We start from the raw sequence: 20898 nt of genomic DNA on the forward strand, positions 1-20898 counted from the left end.
TGGTTGTTTATTCAGTATTCTTATTTAGCATAAATTGCTGTTGTATTGTTTTGAATACCTTAAAATTATTTCTTTACCCATAACCTCTTTTCAGCACCTAGCCCATAATCTTTCAGGAAAAAAGGGGGTTTTCCTCAGTTTGCATGAACATATGTTGTGTCCTTTTCTTGGCTACTTGGAGATCATGACTTCATAAGAAAGCTTTACCATACAAAGTCAAACCACTCAAAGGAAGATGTGAATTCATCCCACACAACTGTGAGCATTGCAGAGAAGATGTTTCCAATGAAAGAGAAAGGTCCCAGTGATTACTCATGTCTGTGGGCCACTCCCTTCTCCTAGTACAGAGGAAACCCACAGCAAGCTTTCCTGGAGTATTAAAGACTTTAAAAGGTGAGGGAAAGATGACTAGATTAGCCATCAGTAAACAGTCCTTTACCAAGTGTGGAGAAAAAGATTATTTTGATTCTTCAATTTTGCCGAACAACTCCGTCATCAGAAGAGGAGACTGGATGACCAAATAGTATTCTTGTTTCTCGTGTTTGATGTCCTTCTTGGAATGTTGTGGTTTAAATTCCCCTCATAGCATAGCGAGAGTCACTTTTGTGCCTACATATCATGGTTGGCAGGCGGGGTGGGGGGGCAACCACAGTGATTTGAGATTAGAGGAATGGCCCAAGGGACAATTGTGTATCAAATGAGTCAAAAGGAACTTGGTGACAGCCAAATCACACACAACTTTAAGACAATAGGGGAAAATGAATTTGCTTTTTAATGATAGGCAAAAATAACATTATCAAACATAACACTGAACATAACTATTCCCCAATGCCATATCTCACAGGAAGGTACTTTATCAACTACTCTACTCTAGAGTAAACTGAGGAAGTTTCTGGAATACAGGGGGAGCTAAGGGGAGAAAACAGAAGGGGGAAAAATGATCATTCCACATCGATCCACTAAAGTCTTTCATTTCTCAGCCATGTGTTTTTAAAGAATGGTTAGAATAAATCCTTATAAGCATAGCAAGGTAGGTAGGTGAGTCTACTACATGTCAAGACTCTTCCATATCCTCCCCTCCTCTTCCCCCTCCTCTTCCCCCCCCCTGAACCCCACCCCAAGCAGTCAACTAACTCATTTCTTTGGCACCTCCCTCTGTCAAACTGTCAAAAAACATTAAAGAGGGTAGAGAGACACAACTAGAGAAGTTAGAGAGACAAGGAAAAATTAATTCTTGATTTCTTAAAGCCTCAGTTTAGCAATGGGACCTAAATAAAGGCCCTTTCTTTCTAATTTGGCCGATTCCTATACAGTTGTATGAGCTTTTTTCTTTTTTTTTTTTTTTTAATAATTAGCTCACATTGCCCAATAAGTAAAACTTTTTGTATGTTGATTTCCCCAAAATTGGCATGACCCTCTGGTGAGGCAAAACAGAGTAGAGGCTGAAAAACTATTCCTTGGAAAATGGGACAAATTCTTCATTCTACAAATGTTTATCTTCCCTCAAAAGGGTAAAGAAAAAAAAAGGCTTTCATTTTTTTAAAGGGGGGGGATTCATTTGGGCTCCCCTACCATTTCATATTCACATGGTTCATGTTTCAGTTAGGAAGCCACTACTTGGGTAAGTTAAAGGCTCAAAGAAGAATGTGGAAGGTAAAACACGGGGGGGGGGGGGGGAATTTCCCCTAGTATTCTGACTGAACTCCTTGAAAAAAGTGGGCAGACCTAATAATGAAAATTGATTGGTATAGATTTTGTGCATGCATGCGCGCACGCACGCGTGCACACACACACACATGTTGAGGAGTGTGAGCTCATTCACCTATAGGAAATTCCCCTCACCTATAGGAAATGTCCCCTAAAAGCAAAGGAATAGGTACAGATCCTGCTGAGGACCCTTGGCAAAATTAATGTTTATATAAAACACCAGCCTCAAACAAGAGAGAATCTCTTCTTCAGTTAAAATCCAGGTCTCCAAAGATACAAAAAGCACACATTCCTAGTTTGTCAATATGCTCAACCTTATGCCTATAGAAAAATCACTCTAAAAAATGCCACCACCACAAAGTTATCTAAGTAAATACATAGATTTCTGTCAAGGCTGTTGTAACTTCTTCTTTTTTTTTTTTTTTTGGAAGCAATTGGGGTCAAGTGACTTGTCTAGGGTCATACAGCTAGTAAGTGTCTAAGTTTACATTTGAACTCTGATCCTCCTGACTCCAGGACCGGTGCTCTATCCATTTTGCCACCTAGCTGCCCCTATGACCAATTAAATCTTCACCAAATTTATGCATAGTTTCATGTAATAGAATACTGCCTCTTTGAGAGTTTATGAAGTGATTTTAACTAGTAGACTTCCAAATTATCTACAGTTGTAACCTAGCCCTAAGATAATGCTTATCTTCAAAAGTCTTTTATAAAAGGTTCACATCTATATAGCGGCTCTCACCTCTCCTCATTGAGCAAATTACCTATCCTGGAAATTACTTAACTACTGTTATGTCCTTATATTTCAAAGGTCAACTTTATAGGGTCAGTGGTGAACTCACTATTAAAAAATAACTTACAAAATGTATCCAGTAATTAAATCCCTGCCTTAGTAGATAAAATTCAGAAAACTGGCTGAGTAACATTATGTCTGAGGCCCTACAAGAACAAATAAGGAGGAAAAAAAAAATAGAAAAAGGAAAGGAAACTCCCACCCCCACCCCCTTGCACTGGGCTGTGTGCTGTAATAGTTCTCTTAGCTTATGCTGGTGTTATATAACTGAGGCAGCTTATATTTTTCTCTTGATTGCAAACATATTCACCACCTTGCCTTCAGTCTTTAACATTTAATTTGCTAAATAGCAAAACCAGTAGTGTCCAGACACTGAAATAAGCCTAATTCTCTTCCTGTGTTACAGGAAGGGTGGTAAGCCTAATGGAGTAGATCACAAAAAGGCACAAACAACTGCTTTTAGTTGAATGTTACACTTGGTGTTAGCCTAGAGCTGGGGAAAGCCCATATACCATGTGATTTTTCAACCTAAGCTATTCAGATGACAACATTTTTTATCCCAATCTTCTAGATGCCGAGAATCCAGGGGAGGGAAAAATAATCAGAGCATGAAATATTCTAGTTATTTATGCTCTGAAGACTCCAGTGGCCAAAGGGAATTTTACCAAATACCAAACAAAGAAAACTTTTTGACTGCACTAAAACTAGAGGGCATAGTTTTATGAGAGGGGGAAAAAAGATTTTTTTCCTTGTCAATGAGCCATTGATCTTAAATAAATCAGAGTACCCATTCCTTTATGGAGAAGGGGAATAGAATCCAATAATAAATAATGCATTATCTAATACCCCACAGTGCAATCCCATTCAGAGCTTAGTGCCTGGGAAAGTGAATTATACCACAATTGAATGGAAAGAGGTTGAATGTCATTATGCCACAACTGAAACAAAGTTTCCATGATATACTGGATCAGAACCTCTTAACCTCATTTAGAAATCGAGTCCACCCCTACCCTATCACAAGTCTTTGTTAATGCTCAAAGCCCCACCCATTAGCCACCCTGCATTAGTATCATCAAATGGGATCTAATGGGGAGACCAAATCCATACTATTGGGTCTAAAACCAGATGTGAACATACGGAGTTAGAATAACCCATGTACACTGTACCCCACAGCCTGCCTGCTCAATGCTAAGTTTTGGTTTCATTCAATTTCATACACACACAAAAAGACTAGATTATTATCCACAACACACTATGCAACATTGCCATAACACCTATGCAGTCAGTAGACAGCCCAGAGCAAGAATTTTATTTTCCTGCTTTCTTCACTTTTCCTTGATCTTCCACCTTCTTGATAGCTGCTTGGATGGCTTCTTGATCACCCAGGAACTGATGAGGGCCAATAGCATGGAGGTTCTCATCTAGTTCCAGGAGTATGGGGACACCAGTAGGGAGAGTGATGTTGATAATGTCATCATCCGAGATGCCTGCAGAACAGGGAGATGGGAGCAAGGAAGAAGTAGTTTAAAAAATAGGCAAATGGGTCTTTTAAAAAATAAGAAAGTAACAATAACTATATTTAATGAATACCTTATTCTATACCTGGTACACATTCATAGTCTAGGGATTATGGGGGCACAAACAAAACATAAATCTGGCCCTGCCCTCAAACTCTTTGACGGAGTTGAAAACTAAGCACATGAGAGAAAACAAAATCATGCATACTCTTAGGTTCTGAGTTTTATGAGGGTAAACAACATTGTTAATCTCGTTCCTGCTCAGAACACTTTGGAAAGAGCATGGGGGAGAGAGACAAGCAGGACATCTTTCAAAGTTACACACTGGCTTTATTCTAGATTTTTAAAGGAAAAGCAAGCTATATGCAAAAGAGATTCAGTTTCATGTACAGTCCTCTTTACTTTATGGAAATGCTCATTTGTATAATAGGTTTCGTTATTAAGTTCAGGAAAAAATTTTTAAAAATTTAAAGAAAGAACTCAAGATTTGGAAATGAGGACCTGAGTTCTAATCCTACTTCTGTCTTTTATGACCTTGGGTTAGGTTACTTCATTCTTCAGACAACAAGGTGCTTCTGTAAAATAAAGGGTCTGGATTCTCTTTCAACTCTAGATTTAGACTCTTGGCCTTTCTACAAGTATATGTGTCGACTGTTTTCTTCAAAAGCCTTCATCCTCCTCCTCAGAAATCTGAAGGCCAAGGGCCTCTTCTCTCACTTCCTTTTTCTTCTATATATAGTAGTGCATTTTTAAAAAACTATCACAGCCAAACATTGCCCTAGTTCTCTGGGGGTATTACTAAAATTAGATTTCTTCCTCTGTTTGCTCATGTGGTAGGAATGTGGCTGGTATTTCCAACACCAAGCAGGCCTGGAACACCCTGGACCAGATCCTGCCAAGCATATGCTTTCCTCCCTGGGTATGTGCCAGCCACTGAGGGCGAGTCACCTTTACATCAGGGCACTAGGATACCCCCATGTACATTAGAACAAAAAAGGAGAAGGATGGAAGAAAGTTTACAAGTAGAAAGCAACATAAACATTCAATTTGCCTGTTTTAACATAGAAAAAACATATTATATTTAATAAAGGAATTCAAAAGTCAACAAGCACTTAAGTGCTCACCAGGTGCCCAGAACTGAAATAAAAATACAAAAGCAAAACTGTCCCTGCCTTCGAGGAGTTTATAGTCTAAGAAAGGAGACATAATTCACACCTATAACTGAATACAGGAAACATATAAGGTAACTTGGTAGAAAGGAGACACCTCATGCAGAAGGTACCATATTGGATAAAGTGCTGCGCTTGGAGTCCAGAAAGCCCAAGTTCCACTTTTGCCTCAGAAACTTACTAGCTGCATAACCTGGGTTAAGTCATAACCTCTCTTAGATGAGGAAACTGAGCCTATCAGACAGGAATAATAATAGTATGTTATCTCAGCATTATTGGGGGGGAGGGGGCATTGAGGGTTAAGTAACTTGCCCAGGATCACACAGCTAAGCTCAGCATTTTTTTTTTTTTTGCTCAACATTATTTTTAGGGATCGAATGAGATAATATGTGCATAGTACTTTCCAAACCTTAAAATGCTATGTAAATATTAGCTATTGTTATATGATCATTGATGTAGGAAGCAAAGAAGGGGTTAACATACAAACTTAAGGCCCAAGATCTAATTTAGATCTGAGCTCCAAGAGGGGCTATAACTTACAGACCCCAGCTCCTAAAGGGATTAATGGATAATGTAAGACTTGTACCTTCATTAATACAAGTCAGGGCCTAGGCTCTTGTTACCCACATTAATCACCACTCATAACAAGAACATAAAGAGGTAGGTCATAGAGACCTTAACTATAAGAAAGACATAGAGGCAGGCTATAGAAATCCTAATTGATTAATGAAAATATTCTGAAGCTAGGCCGGGGAATGAAACATTCTGACCTTGGCAAGTTGAGGTAACATGAGCAGAAAAGGCCAAATTTGTCCCCAGACTCACCTTATGATACATAAACCCTAAAAATACACCTCCACAGAAAAAGGTATCCACCTCAGGGTTAGCTTAAGCCCCCAGGAACTCTAAATCGGGATAAATCCTCCCCTATACCTTCCTAAAGTGGAGATTATTAGAATGAGGCTGATAATCACTTTATCCATACTATAAATATAACTGTCTTTTCTTTCCCTATCTGAGAGACACCTCCATGATGCTCTCCCTGTGGTCACTCCCAGTATTGCAACAAAACTTGGGAAACTGAGTCACTGAGTCTTGTAATTCTTTTGGAACGACTCACGATCATTTTGATCACCCTAATTCCATCCCACATCATGACCAGTTAATGAAAAAAAAATGGCAAAACCTGAGTTGGAAGGGACCTAGGTAGCAATCTAGTCCAAATAAGACCTTAAAAGGTGGGTCACAGCACCCCCCTTCTCCCCAAATTCTTCAATTTACAATGCACATGGTTGGAGAAAATGGGCACTGAACACTGACTCCTAAATTGAAATAAAGATAAGAATAAGCTGTCTCCAAGAGTAATCCTTCACAAATGCCTCAGAGATCTCAGAAGACAAACCAGAACATATGCATTGAATGGTCAGACCAAAGGAGCTCAAACATCTTGTCATAAATTCTCTCTCTTGGGGGCAGCTAGGTGGCACAGTGGATAAAGCACTGGCCCTGGATTCAGGAGGACCCAAGTTCAAATCCAGCCTCAGACACTTGACACTATCTGTGTGACCCTGGGCAAGTCACCTAACCCTCATTGCCCCCCCCCCAAAGAAAATGAAAACCCAAGGACTCAACTATTCATCCAATCCCAAGTATTCACGGAATTCTAACTAAGTGAATTACATTGTGAGATATAAAAAGAAAACCCCACTACTAGCAAGCTATGTGTCCCTGAGGGTTGGGGCGGGATGGGTAGGGGTAATAGTAGTAACGATAATAGCACAGTGCCTGGCACTATATAAATGTTGTTAAGTGCTCTACAATTATAATCTCATTTCATCCTCACAACAGCCCTAGGAGGTAGATGCTATTATTAGTATACAGATTAGGAAACTGAGGCAAACAAAGGTGACTTGCTCAGTGTCTTAGGCTGGATTAGAACTCATGTCTTGCTGACTCCAAGCCTGGTGCTCTCTCTACTGTGACATAACATAGCTTGGGCTATAATTTCCTTTTCTCCAAAATAAATGCTTTTTGATTGTAATATATAACATATCAGATTGCTTGCTGACTTTGGGAGTGGGGAGGGAAGGGAGGCAGGGAGAAAATTTGTAACTCAAAATCTTACAAAAATGAATGTTGAAAACAACCTTTACATGCAACTGGAAAAAATAATACCATCAACTTATCTACCAAAAAAAAAAATAAACGCTTTTGCCTTTATTCTCTCTGAGGGTCTATCCTTCATCCAGCCAACAAGTGATTTGTTAACCTTAAGAGGTGGTCCTTATGCCAAAGAAGCTCAGAGTCTAGTATTTAATTTTATTTCCCAGAGTAAAAAAAAAAATAGTTTCAAAAAACACAAGGTTAAGTTCAGAGATGGGAAGAGATGACATGACTGAAGTCAGACCCAGTAGGTCCCAATTCTAACTCACAACTATTTTTCAGGTTGGGTGAGATCTGGGATGGGGGGGGGGGTGGTTTCCTCTCCTGCAAGGCAGCTCAGAACTCTCTGGGAGCCATGGAATAAGCCTCCCCTTTGAGGATTAGCCCCTGAGCAGAACATCTGACAGTTTCCAGGAGCTCCAGGGCTATTCTAGGTCTACGTTGATGTCCCCTAACAAAAGGTGCAATCAAGACAAAACAAAAACACCAACACCAAATGGAAAGGATGCCAAGTCTGGCCCAGAAAAGACCAGAGTTGCTAAGTATCTGACATGCTCTTGTTTATGCTCCATTAGCAGGTCCTTTCCTGTTGAAGCTTGCCAGGAACTACCAACAAGCATTTCTATTTCTTGTTGAAATATCTTGTATTTAACATGCCAATGACTATGACTGACGACTGATGCTGGCCTCTTCTGTTTGCAATCCTTGCCCTTCCCAGAAAGCAGCTATAGCTGAAAATAATAACTTATAGTCCAACATGTTCTGCTAGACCCATACCCACTCCTAGAGTTGCTATGCTAAATATGTAAAATATTTGTATGTGAGTGTATGAGTGTGAGACACGGACACAGAGAGAGAGAGGGAAAGGGAGAGGGAAGGAGAGAGAGGAAGAGAGAGAGGGGAACGGGGATAGGCAGGAACGGGCGGACACACCACTCTCTATGAGCTCAACTCCTAGGAGGCAAACTTTCTTAGAGAAAAAGATTGATGTCCAAATGAGTTTCTTCAATCACCTGAAGCTCTGGTGTTATTTTAAGTCATCTGATCTTTTCCTACTGGTCAATTTCATCCATTTTCAAGAAATCTTTGGTGGATCCAACTCAACCAAGCCTCTGGTCTCTCCCCATTTCATTATACAATGTACACCACTGAAAAACTAAACCTTCCAAAGGTTCTTATCCTGTCACCCTTTTATTCAAAAAGATCTTTAGTGTCTTCCCATTACCAATTAACTGAAGATCACAGAAATACCTTCTCCAAGAAGGCATTCATGGTCCTCTATGATTTGGCCCCACCCCACATTTCCAGATTCCTCCCATTAAGTAATAGAGACACACAACACACACACACACACACACACACACACACACACACACACACACCCCTTTCTATTATCTAATTAAACTGAACTAATTGCTGTTTCTTGGAAACATCCTGCACACTTGTCCATCTCTGCCTTTGCTCATGCAGTCCCATCTACCTCACCTTTTTCAGCCCTACTTATCGAACTCTAGAATTCTAGAATTCCCATCCTTCAAGGTCCAGCTGAAATGCTATCTCCATGAAGCCTTTACTGATATCTCCTGGCCAGAAGTAATCCCCTCTTTTTTCTGCTTTGTCTCTCCATGTATTTGTACCTTCTACCTTGTATCATGGTGGTTAGTGTACTTTTCTAATATTCTGATGACTAAACTTGACAGGGACCGACCAGCCCCCCACACTGGCTGACACATAACAGGTGCCCCAAACTATTTGTTAATTTTAAAGTACTTCATCCCACTACAGTAGCTGTCTTCAGAGAGACAGGCTTTGCGTGCTACTTGCAAGAGGCAGGACAGAAGTGTAATGGCATGGAGAAAACAGGGTGTGTACTAAAGATGCAAAGCTGGTGTGACAAAAGTCATTTAAAGACATGTTTGGATTTATAGAGAGGTTCTCCACTTACATTGTTTTCAAATGAATTAATATAGAAGCTTCATCCCTATAACATAGTTGTAGACCAAAACTTAAGTGATGACATGTCTGTCAACAATGCTTCTGCTAATGCCTGGTTGTTTAGGAGATAAGGCTCCACTGGTGCAATCCCCTGGTGGCAGAGTACCTTAACTGTGAGCCCAGGTCTTTGTAATTGCAAGTCTGGCACTCTAAACAGTATGCCACATTGCCTTTCTAGATGAGCGGGATGGAAGAGGATCCATGAACATTTACCTTTTTCACAAGCTCCAAATATCAGGAGAGAAGCAGAGAGCCAAATCACCCTTAAATCTATTAATGTCTCTTGATTCAATTCATTGGATCTTGTTTTAATCAGCAAAAGATTAAAAGCATAATTTTCACTCTCAATCTAAAGTGTTAACACACTATATATTTAAATATCAAATCTGCTGCAGTCTAACCAAAGCAATTTTCCTTTTAAAAAAAATATGTACACAGCAATGTAATAATACGACCTTAAATTTCCAATGATATCCTTCACACGCAAGCACTGAAAAGAACTTAGTTTAGTTTAACAACCACACCAAAACATTTCCAATGAACACCAGACTTTCCATTCCACTTAAGTGACTCAAGACACACATGGAGCAACAAATTAATTGCTTATAAATATTTAAGACACGCAAAGTGGTTAATGAGTCAAATGGATGCTGCGTGCCCAAGATTCAAAAGAGGAAAATTCAGAAGAGTTACAGTCCAATAGCTGCTCATGTTTATACACCTTAGGTCAATAATTTCAATACAGTGTTAATTTATGACCCTAAGAAGGTCAGGGGACAGAATTTAGAAAGCTGGAGTAACCCAGTCAAGAACCTGATTTGACCAATTTGCATCAACATTATTATGTTGGTAAATGCCCATTACAAAAATTCACTTTATGGGGCTTCCAAGTAATTTTATTGTAATAGAAGGCGTCAAAGCAAGAGCAGGGGTCAAATCTCATCACAGTCATTTGCCTTGTGGCCCCAGGCAAGTCCTTTAAAATCTCCAATTTTCAGTTTACTCATTTATAAGATGGGCATGATTCTTACAGTACCTACTTCACAGGGTGACTGTGAGAATCAAAGAAACATACATATAAACAGTACTTTATAGACTTTAACCAGACAAAACAGTCATTTTATGTAGTCTTTCCTGCCTTTGAGGGGTCTGGAGAAGAAAGTGAAAGGGGAAGGTTTCAGACTGATGGAAGGAAAATCTTAAGTTAAGTGGCTCCTGGAGCAGACCAACCCAGAGGCTAGCAAGTTCTTGGAAGATGGCTAAAGGGGGCAGCTAGGTGGCACAGTGGATGGAGCACCAACCCTGGATTCAGGAGGGCCTGAGTTCAAATCTGGCCTCAGATACTTGACATTTACTAGCTGTGTGACCCTGAGAAAATCACTTAACCCTCCTTGGCCTTTAAAAAAAAAAAAAAGGAAGATGGTTAAACCGAAGGTAGGTGGCCATTTATCAGTCAGTGTTAGAGAAGAGACTCACATTTTCCATTGAGGTAGAAGCAGACAGCCTCTGATGTCCTTTCCAGTGTTGTAATTTTATAAGAGTTGAACTTCAACTGCCCAGAATGAGGAAGGAAGTGTCATTCAAAAATTAAAACTACCACCAAGTCCTTTAACCTTCCTCCTCCTGTTTCTTGGATCTATGTTAGTGAAAGGATCTATGTTGGTGAAAGGAGTTCAAGAATTAGGGAGTGTCAGGCTTTGTGTGGAAGAAGAGGTATTTTAAAGTGATGGGTTCTTAATGTCGAGGAGGCAATGCACGTGTGTGTGTGTGTGTGTGTGTGTGTGAGTGAGTGTGAGTGAGTGATTGTGAGAGAGTGTGAGAGAGAGTGTGAGAGAGAGTGTGAGAGAGAGTGTGAGAGTGTGAGAGTGTGTACACACACTTCCCTTTCCTGCCTACAGTGCAAATACCATGCAATTTGATTTATGGGGTTTATTTTCTATTTCTTAAATATGTTTCCCCAAGTCCATCTCTGCCACCATGACTATATATATATATATATATATATATATATATATATATATATATGCCAAAGAAGCAAATGTTTGCTATACATGCTGTCCTTTGTAAAGGATCCATAATTAGCCAGAACAAAAGCAAAGTCAACAAAAAACCATTTGCCAAAACCCCATCAGCTTTACTCCCCAGAATTCTCATTTGCACTGTCTACCTAACTCAGTGTAGGATTCTATTACTCACATCTTCCCAGAGATGGGGGTCTCCCATAGGAAGTCCTTTAAGTCCAAGTTAGATTCTAGCTGCTTCTTCAGTGAACTGTTCTAGAGTCATAATATTCTTGGTGACAAGAGCATCCTTAAATCTATACCAAGTCTCTGAAATGCAAACTCCATTTCTTGTGCTCTTCCAAAGAAATCTTCCTAAATTAAGCTGGGCAATCAGCTAAGCATCCACCTAAGATAAAGCACGATAGAAGAAGAGAGCTTTTCTCCCCACCTGGTAGTGGAACAGGAGGTCTTTGAACAATGGAGAACATTTTTTAAATGGAAGTCCTGTTTTCATAAATATGGCCACTGTCCCAGGAGAGATGCACCTGGTAGACATTGAGGTTGAAGTGATTAAAAAAAAGTTTCAAAGTGGGTTTTCAAAGAGACTGGAGAGCAGCAGAGGGAAACAGTGAATGGAATTCTATTTGCCTTCTCTGATGTCTTGCCTCAAGAGATTGTTGTGGCAGTGGTTTGGGGGCCCAAGAACCTGGGTTCAAATCCTGGCTTTGCTACCTATTTGTGCAAGGGATTTAATTTCTAAGCCTCAGTTTCCTCCTCTGTAAAATGAGGAGGTCGGACTAGATGTCAAAAGTCTAATCCGGCTTTAACATTTTATGGTTCTATTACTATTGGTACCAAAACCCTGCCAAGAGAGGCTATTTGCTGAGTATCATTTGTGAAATATCATATCATGTACCATAGGAAGAAAAAGTAAAACGGGGGGAGGTCTCTGACTAAGGCATTTTCAATTTAATGGGGGGGGAGGAGCAAGATCAGGTTTCATGTTGTAAAATAAAAGTAACAATGTTTGAAATATTTAAGGAGGAAAAAGGGAAATATTCAAGGAAAAGCAGCAGAATTTTCCTCCAGAGAAAACTTAATAGAAGTGAATTTTGGGGATAGGAAATGGGCTGTTTTTGTTTCTTCCTCTACACACAGACCCACAATTTTATTACCTTCCTGTTGGGATCTACTTTTAGTGTGAACTTTTGTCAGCTGTCTAGACCATATTTCCCTTTTGAGTCTAGTAGGCAAGTGTGCCGTGCAATTATAATTTTTAGGCCCTGAATTAGTTAGAAACTACCAAATAGGCACATATTTTGAAATATACATACATACACACCTGGGTGACAATCTAATCTGCTAAGAAACTATGATGAAAGATTAGAGAAATTGCATTTTTTTAACTACTCATGGGAGAGGGAAGAGAATGAGAAAGCAAAAAGAGTCAAAATTAGCCAATGAAGTAATAAAGAAAGCTTTTAGGCTTTGTCAAAAAGTAGTTATTTAGGGGCAACTAGGTGGCGCAGTGGATAAAGCACTGAAGGACCCGAATTCAAATCTGACCTCAGACACTTGACATTTACTAGCTGTGTAACCCTGGGCAAGTCACTTAACCTTAATTGCCTCACCAAAAAACAACAACAACAACAACAAAAAAAACAAACAAACAAACCCAGAAACAAAAGAAATTAAAAAAAAAAAGTAGTGGGACAGCTAGGTGGCGCAGTGAATAGAGCACCAGCCCTGGATTCAGGAGGACCTGAGTTCAAATCTGACCTCAGACACTTGACATTTACTAGCTGTGTGACCCTGGGCAAGTCACTTAACCCCAATTGCCTCACACACACACACAAAAGTAGTTATTTAAATCACTCCTGGATTTCTGCCTTTGTGCTTTTGTCCTGACCATTGGCACTGGGAATTTCCTTCTACCAATCAAAGCATATGCAACTCTTTTGTAGTCTTAGGAGATTGTTTAAAATTTTATGGACGTCGGGGCAGCTAGATGGCGCAGTGGATAGAGCACTGGCCTTGGAATCAGGAGTACCTGAGTTCAAATCCGGCCTCAGACACTTAACACTTATTAGCTATGTGACCCTGGGCAAGTCACTTAACCCCAATTGCCTCACTAAAAAAAAAAAAAAAAAATTATGGACGTCAGTAAGCAATCAAATCAGGTTGGAAAAAGATATGCTCAATTTCTCCCAACTTGGGTGCCATGGGGCTAGAAGGAGAAAGACTGAGAAAAGACTGGTTGTTGAGCAATAGAAACCCAAACATTGTGCATACTATCACCTTATCCCTTAGGATCAGAGAAAACAGAGGAATCATTTCCCATCATGTTTAAATCAGAATTTATATTTTTTAGTCATCCTTCCCTAAACAGTCATGGTCTATACTATCAATTCCAAATTAATATAGTATAAATTAAAGGTTGAGAATCATTTATTCCACAGGATTATAAAATCTCAGATCTATAGCTGGAAGGAAGCTCAGAAGCCATCTCATTCAACCCCATCATTTTACAGATATGGAAACTGAGGCCCAAAGAGGTAAAGGGTCTTTTCCAAGGTCACACAGGTAGTAAGTATCAGAGTCAGAATCTGAACCCAAGTCCTTGGATTCCATAGCCTATATCCATTCCACCTTACCACAATGAATGTGCCCTAAGGAACAGAGTTAAACATAAAAATACTGAAGTAAACCTTAAAAAGTTCTGTCCAAATGGCCTATTTTAAATTATATTTCGCCTAACTTGGAGAACACTATGTTCTAAGTATCCAGTTTTCGCCTTTTGAAAATAGGGGAATAGTCTGGCAGAGGTTAACCAATCAGGCTGGCTTGGAAATGAACGAAAAATCCTTGTTATGAGCCTTGATCGTGTAATAAAGATGGGGTGGGTATGGGAGGGTTGAGGGAGGAAATCCTTTGTATATGGTATACCATTTTAACTGTCAAATAAAACTGCTGAGCTAAAGGTTCGCAGAGCTTCTATTTCAATTCCCATACAGAAATACTTACTCAAACTTGGTCACACCATTAGGTAGGTGTTGTTTTTACTTAGAAGAGGTGATGCTTGACTGCTTAGGAAAATCTATTCCACTAAAATGTCAAAAGGCAGCTATTCGGGTCTCGTCCCCACCCTGACTCCTCATTGCTGCAACCAGACCTGGCTGCCCTTTTGCCTATTTCTAATTTCATCCCAGTCACTCTCCTGTACACAGTCCTCCAGGGTTTGGATCCATATGCTCTGGTGTGGCACACTCAGCCTGGCTCCCAACTTGAGAAGTCTCCGTATTCTGAGGCTTGGTTGTAGAGACTAAATAAATGACTTCCCCTGGCAGGAAGGATCCAGATGAGAACCAATGTTAGATTTGAAGGAACTTTTTACCTCATCGAGGGCTGGCAGAAAAAATAAAAGCCAGGAGTGACCATGCCAGCCAGAGACAAGGAAACGAAAACTTCCTGCCTGGGAAACTGCCACATGAGATTCCATTAAATTATTTAGGTGCACATTGAGAGCATCCATGAAAATGCTTTGTAAAAGGAGGGTCTGAAAAGACATTTGGGGAATAGATCACAGCCTAGCATGGAGGTAAAATAACAGCTAATACTTCTGTAGCTAGTACTAGATTTGCAAAGCACTTTACAGAGATGATTTCATTTAGCTCTCACAACGACCCTGGTGGTAGGGTGAGTAGGTACTATTATTAGCTCCATTTCATAGAAGAGGAAGGCAAGGCAGTTGTTGTTTAGTCATTTTACAGGTGTGTCTGACTCTTCATTACCCCATTTGGGGTTTTCTTGGCAAAGATACTGAAGTGAAAAAAAAAAAAAAGAAAAAAAAAGATACTGAAGTGACAAAAAAAAAGAAAAAAAAAGATACCGAAGTGGTTTCCCTTTTCCTTCTCCGCCTCATTTTATAGATGAGGAAGCTGAGGCAAACAAGGTTGAGTGACTTGCCCAGGATCACAGAGCTAGTAAGTGAGGCTGGATTTGTACTCAAGTTGATGTGTCTTCCTGGCTCCAGGCCCAGTGTTCTATCCACTGCACCATACCTAACTGCCCAGACAGGCAGAGAGAGGTTTAAGAGAAAATAAACTTGCCTGGGATCACAAAGCTAATTAAGTGTCTAAGAAAAGGGGGCAGTTAGGTGGCACAGTGGATAAAGCACTGGCCCTGGATTCAGGAGGACCTGAGTTCAAATCCAGACTCAGACACTTGACACTTACTAGCTGTGTGACCCTGGGCAAGTCACTTAACCCTCATTGCCCTGAAAAAAAGAAAAGAAAAGAAAAAGGATTTTCTAAGTGTCTAAGAAAGGATTTGAACTCAAGTCTTCCTGTCTGGTACTTTATCCACTATTCCACTTATGAGATTTCAGTTATCCAGATATCTGTTGGACCTCTTTCCCTGTCAAAAACTTGACTAGATAAACATTTCTTGACTTACTTTATCGATCATTTCATCTTGGTGGAGGAACCAACAAGGAGACACACCAATTCTGGATCTGTCTCTCACCAAAAAGGAAGATATGTGCTGGAGGGGAAAAAATGGTACAAACCTTGGGGAAATGACAACCAACTCTAAATCTGTGATAGAAGAGTACAAGAAATCCGGGCATAGTCTGACAAGCACCCTATATATGGGCAAAGATTTCAAAAAGGCAGAGAAAAGTAAAGAGGTGAGAGCCCAATGGCCTAAAATTCTACAAGACAAGTCAGCACATGAAGGTGAGAATCCCTCAAAAAAGAAATTCTGAGAAAACAGAATACAATTCCAAGAGGGAGCAGCAGAAGGAGTTATCAAAAGATGTGGGTAAAAGACATCCCCCCAAAGAGAAAAAGACCTATTTGTACAAAAATATTTATAGCAACTCTTTTTGTGGTGGCTAAGAATTGGAAATCAAAGGGATTCCCATCAAGTGGGGAAATGGCTAAACAAGTTGTAGTATATGATGGTGATGGAATATTATTGTGCTATAAAAAATGACAAGCAAGATGATTTCAGAAAAAAACTAGAAATACTTGTATAAACTGATGTATAGTGAAGTGAGCAGAACCAAGAGAACATTGTGCACAGAGAAAGAAATATTGTTTGATGAAGAACTGTGAATGACTTGACTATTCTTGAAAATACAATGATGCGAGACAATCCCAAAGGACTATTGATGAAACATACCATCCACATCCAAAGAAAAAACTGATATTGATGGAACAGACTGAAGCATGCCATTTTTCCACCTTCATTTTTTCCTTTTATTCAAGTTTTCTTGTACAAAATGACTAATATGGTAATGTTTTACCTAATTATGCATGTATAACCCATATCTGATTGCTTACCACCTCAGAGAAAGGGGAGGGGAAGGAGGGATAAAAATTGGAACTCAAAGCCATAAATAGAAATGCTTATTACTTTTTTTAAAAAAAAGAAGAAAGATGTGGGTATACAGCAAAGTAACTGAGTTGTTTGTTTTTTTTAAAGATACATACTGGGGCAGCTAAGTGATGCAGTGGAGCTGGAGTCAGAAAGACTGATCTTCGAGTTCAAATCTGGCCTCAGACATTTACTAGCTGTGCAACCCTGGGCAAATCACTTAACCCTATTTGCCTTAGTTTCCTCATCTGTAAAATGAGCTGGAGAAGGAAATGGCCAACCACTCCAGTATCTGCAAGAAAACTCCAAATGGGATCAGGAAGAGTCGGACATGACTGAAATGGCTCAACAACAACAACAGCAGAGGACAGAAGCAAGGGCAGAGAATGGAAGAGAAATACAAAGGCCTATTATAGTCTTAAAAAAATATTTTCAAGAATCTTCAAGGTCTAAAGGAGCCAAGTCTGATAATGAAAACTATGGATAACAAAAAGATCTAGGGGGTTTGCTGGTGTGTGTGTGTGTGTGTGTGTGCGCATGCGCGCGCGCACACACGAGCTAAAGCACATATACAAAAGTCAAGCTGGGGTAAGGAAGAGAAATCAAAGAACAAAACAGGACCATTGGCTTAGGATAGATAGGATGAAACCTGACAGAGAAGTCCAATCTGGTCAACCCATAGTTAGCATTCATTCTACAATGCCAAGGAGAACACTGTTTAAACCAGAGAGACCAGAACAAAGCAGCTGAACAGAGTTAAGGTTATCTTATTATGCCCTTAAAGATAAGCTACCAAACCCAGACAGTGACTAAAAGAAAGATAATTGCTGAGCCACTGTCAAAAATACAAGATCAAGGTGATGTGGGGTAACGCAGCTTATCTGAAACATGTCTACAAAGCCCAAATGAGTCAACAATGAAATATATCAGCCAAGAAGAAGCCAATTCCATGCTGAGTTTCATTTGGAGAGGGTTACTTTTCAAGATCTCTTCAAGTTCTAAAGCTTACAAATCGATGAGCATGATGGTCCTTTGACCTGAGGAGACCATACATGAAATATTCTATTCAGCTTTGGGGAATTGCATTTTAACAAAGACATTGATAAGTTTGAGGCTATACAGAACGAGGATGCTGAGAAGCCTTGAGATCATGCCATGTGGTAATTAGTTGAAAGCACTAAGTATTTAAGTTAAAGAGAAGATTGAAGATGGGGAAAGGGAGGTGGACATGATATCTATATTCAAGTATTTGAAGGGTTGTCATGAGGAAAAATTTCAGAAGCATCTAAAAGTCAACCTGGCCCAAATCCACTTTTTCCTAACTCCTTTATTGCTGTAGAGGATACCACCACCCTTCCAAGTCACCCAGCTTCACAATCTTGGAATATTCCCCAACTCTTCACTCCTCCTCACTCTTATTAAATCAATTACCGAAACTTGTTAATTCTACCCTACACAGCAACATCTTTTGCATCTAGCCTACCTCAGAAGGTTGTTTGGAGGATCAAATGAGATAATCTTTGTAAAGCACTTAGCACAGTACCTGGAAAATAGCAGGTACTATATAAATGCTTATTCCCTTCTCCTCCCCCTTCCCTTTCTCATATCACAACAACCCTAATATGGGTTCTCATCACCCCTCACCTGAACTACTCCAACAGCCCCACACCCTCTAATTATTTCCCTTGTATCTAGCTTCTCCAGTTCATCCTCCACACAGATGATAAAGCATGGTTCTGACCATGTCACTCCCTTCCTCAGGAAGATCCAGTAATTTCCTTCTACCTCTGGGATAAGACAAAATATGAAGCACTCATTCTTCACAATCTGGCTCCATCACATCTTTCAGGTTTATCACCCACAATTCCCCGCCATATGTGCTACATGCCAGTGCAACTAGCCTCTTCCTGGGGCTCAACATACCCAATATTCCATCTCCCATTGCCATGTCTTTGCGTAGGCTTGGAATGCATTCCCTCCTCATATGTTCCTCTTGGAACCATCAGCCAGAGCCCAAGGGCCAGCTCCTTTGCAGATTCCTCCGGTTGTTAATGCTCCTTACTAAATTATTATGTATTTGATGTATGGATAAACATTGACTAATCTGGATACAAATTGTTTCACTCCAGTAGAATGTTGCCTTTGTGTCCCCATCACCTAGCCCAGTAATTGGCATACAGCAAGATATTAATAAATTGGATAGGCCCAATAGGTTTAATTCTGCATGTCTCCAGAGGGTTGAATGATGAACAATGAAGTTTCAAAAAAGGAAAAAACAGTGTTGATGCACAATTCAGGGGTGGTGAGTGGGGAAAAAAGCTCTCATTGTTTGACTTTTTAAAAAACTATCTAAAAGTGAGTCGACTTGCCTCAAAGGCAGTGCATCCCCTCACACTGGAGACCTTCACAGCAAAGGCAGTATGATATAAAGGGATTTTTATTTAGGTATGGAATAGACTGCTAGGTGGTGCAGTGCATAAGGGGCTGGCCCTAAATATAACAAAAAAGGGAAATGTTGGATGTTGGAAATACTGGGACATTAATCCACTGCTGGTGGAGTTGTGAACTGATCCAACCATTCTGAAGAGCAATTTGGAACTGTGCCCAAAGGGCTATAAAACTGTGCATAACCTTTGATCTAGCAATACCACTACTAGGTCTATATCCCAAAGACATCTCCTCAAAGAGGAAAAAACCCTATTTGCACAAAAATATTTCTAGCAGCTCTTTTTGCAGTGGCTAATAATTGGAAATCAAAGGAATGACCATCAATTGGGGAATGGCTGAACAAGCTGTGGTATAGGATTGTAATGGAATATTATTGTGCTATAAGAAATAACCAGCAGGATGATTTCAGAAAGGCCTGGAAAGACTTGCATGAACTGATGCATAGTGAAGTGAGCAGAACCAGAACACTGTGCACAGTGAAAGTAATATTGTTCCATGAAGAACGGTGAATGACTGAACTATTCTCAGCAATACAATGATCCAAGACAATCCCAAAGGACTAATGATGAAGCATGCTATCCACCTCCAGAGAAAGAATTGATATTGATGGAACACAGACTAAAGCATGCTGTCTTTTTCTCTCTCTTTTTTTCTTTTAAGTATTCTTGTATAAAATGACTAATATGGTAATGGTTTACATAACTGCACTTGTATAACCTATAACTTTTTGCTTACCACCTCAGGGAGGGGAGAGAAGGAAGGAGGGATAGAATTTAGAACTCAAAATTTTAAATAAAAATGTTTATTAAAAAAATTTTAAATCAAAGCAACACCCCTCCCCAAATAAAGGGCTGGTCCTGGAGTCAGGATGACCCAAGTTCAAATCTGGCCTCAGATACTAACTGGACAACCTCAGGCAGGTCACTTAACCCTGTTTGACTCAATTTCTTCATCTGTAAAATGAACTGGAGAAGGAAATGGCAACCCACTCCAGTATCTTTGCCAAGAAAAGCCCAAAAGGGGTCAGGAAGAGTCAGATATGACTGAAACACCACCACCACCACCACCACCACCTATCTTTGGAGGTCTCTTCCAAATGAGATTCTGGGATATTGTGAATCTTCTCTAACATATGGCAACATTATAGGATGGGCCCTTTTGAAATGGAAATTTAACAGCTTAGGAGTTACTAACATGCAAAAGATACTCAAGTAGCAAATATTTCATAAGTCTACTTTTTAAAGTATCTTTTAAATATTTACGAGCCACTGCCAAGTTGGCAAATCAAATGAAGATAATTTTGAGTAGCTTTAAGTCTGGGAAGAGACAACTTGTTCCTTTAAAGTTGCAGTTCCTTATTTGAGTAGAGATAAATCCATATAGAAAAGTAAAGCCATTCTGAGGCCTTAGTTATTTTTATCATCCAGCATGATTCAATAATCAGAGGCTTAGCAAAAAGGCAATAAGAGACTGTGGAGGCAACTTAAGTACTTAGTCTTCCAGTTTCTTAATTTCCTAAGATTTCTAGGGCATATTACCTCCAAATTTATATGAATTTCTCATGATAACCAAACCCAAAACAGTACTAATAAAACCAGCATAATTCCTTAAAGCAAGTTCTGCCTTCAAGACAATATTCTAAATGAGTTAAAGGAATCTTAGGACCAGCCTCCCCTCTTTCCCATCCGTCATTTCTCAGATAGACTTTCCAACTTCAGAGGCTG

General features: G+C 39.8%; 1 protein-coding gene across 3 annotated transcripts in view; it reads right to left on the reverse strand.

Moving 5' to 3' along the window:
* Positions 1 to 754: 754 nt before the first annotated feature.
* The window catches only part of BPGM (bisphosphoglycerate mutase), a 52067-nt gene continuing 31923 nt past the window's right edge, over positions 755 to 20898 (reverse strand). For all 3 annotated transcript variants that reach the window (XM_043967443.1, XM_043967442.1, XM_043967444.1), the window contains exon 3: positions 755 to 3987. In XM_043967443.1, the coding sequence (XP_043823378.1) occupies positions 3809 to 3987 (179 nt within the window). In that variant the 3' untranslated portion in view covers positions 755 to 3808. The remainder of the gene's footprint in view (positions 3988 to 20898) is intronic.

The sequence above is a fragment of the Dromiciops gliroides genome, chromosome 5 (genome assembly GCF_019393635.1).
Source record: "Dromiciops gliroides isolate mDroGli1 chromosome 5, mDroGli1.pri, whole genome shotgun sequence".
NCBI lineage: Eukaryota > Metazoa > Chordata > Mammalia > Microbiotheria > Microbiotheriidae > Dromiciops > Dromiciops gliroides.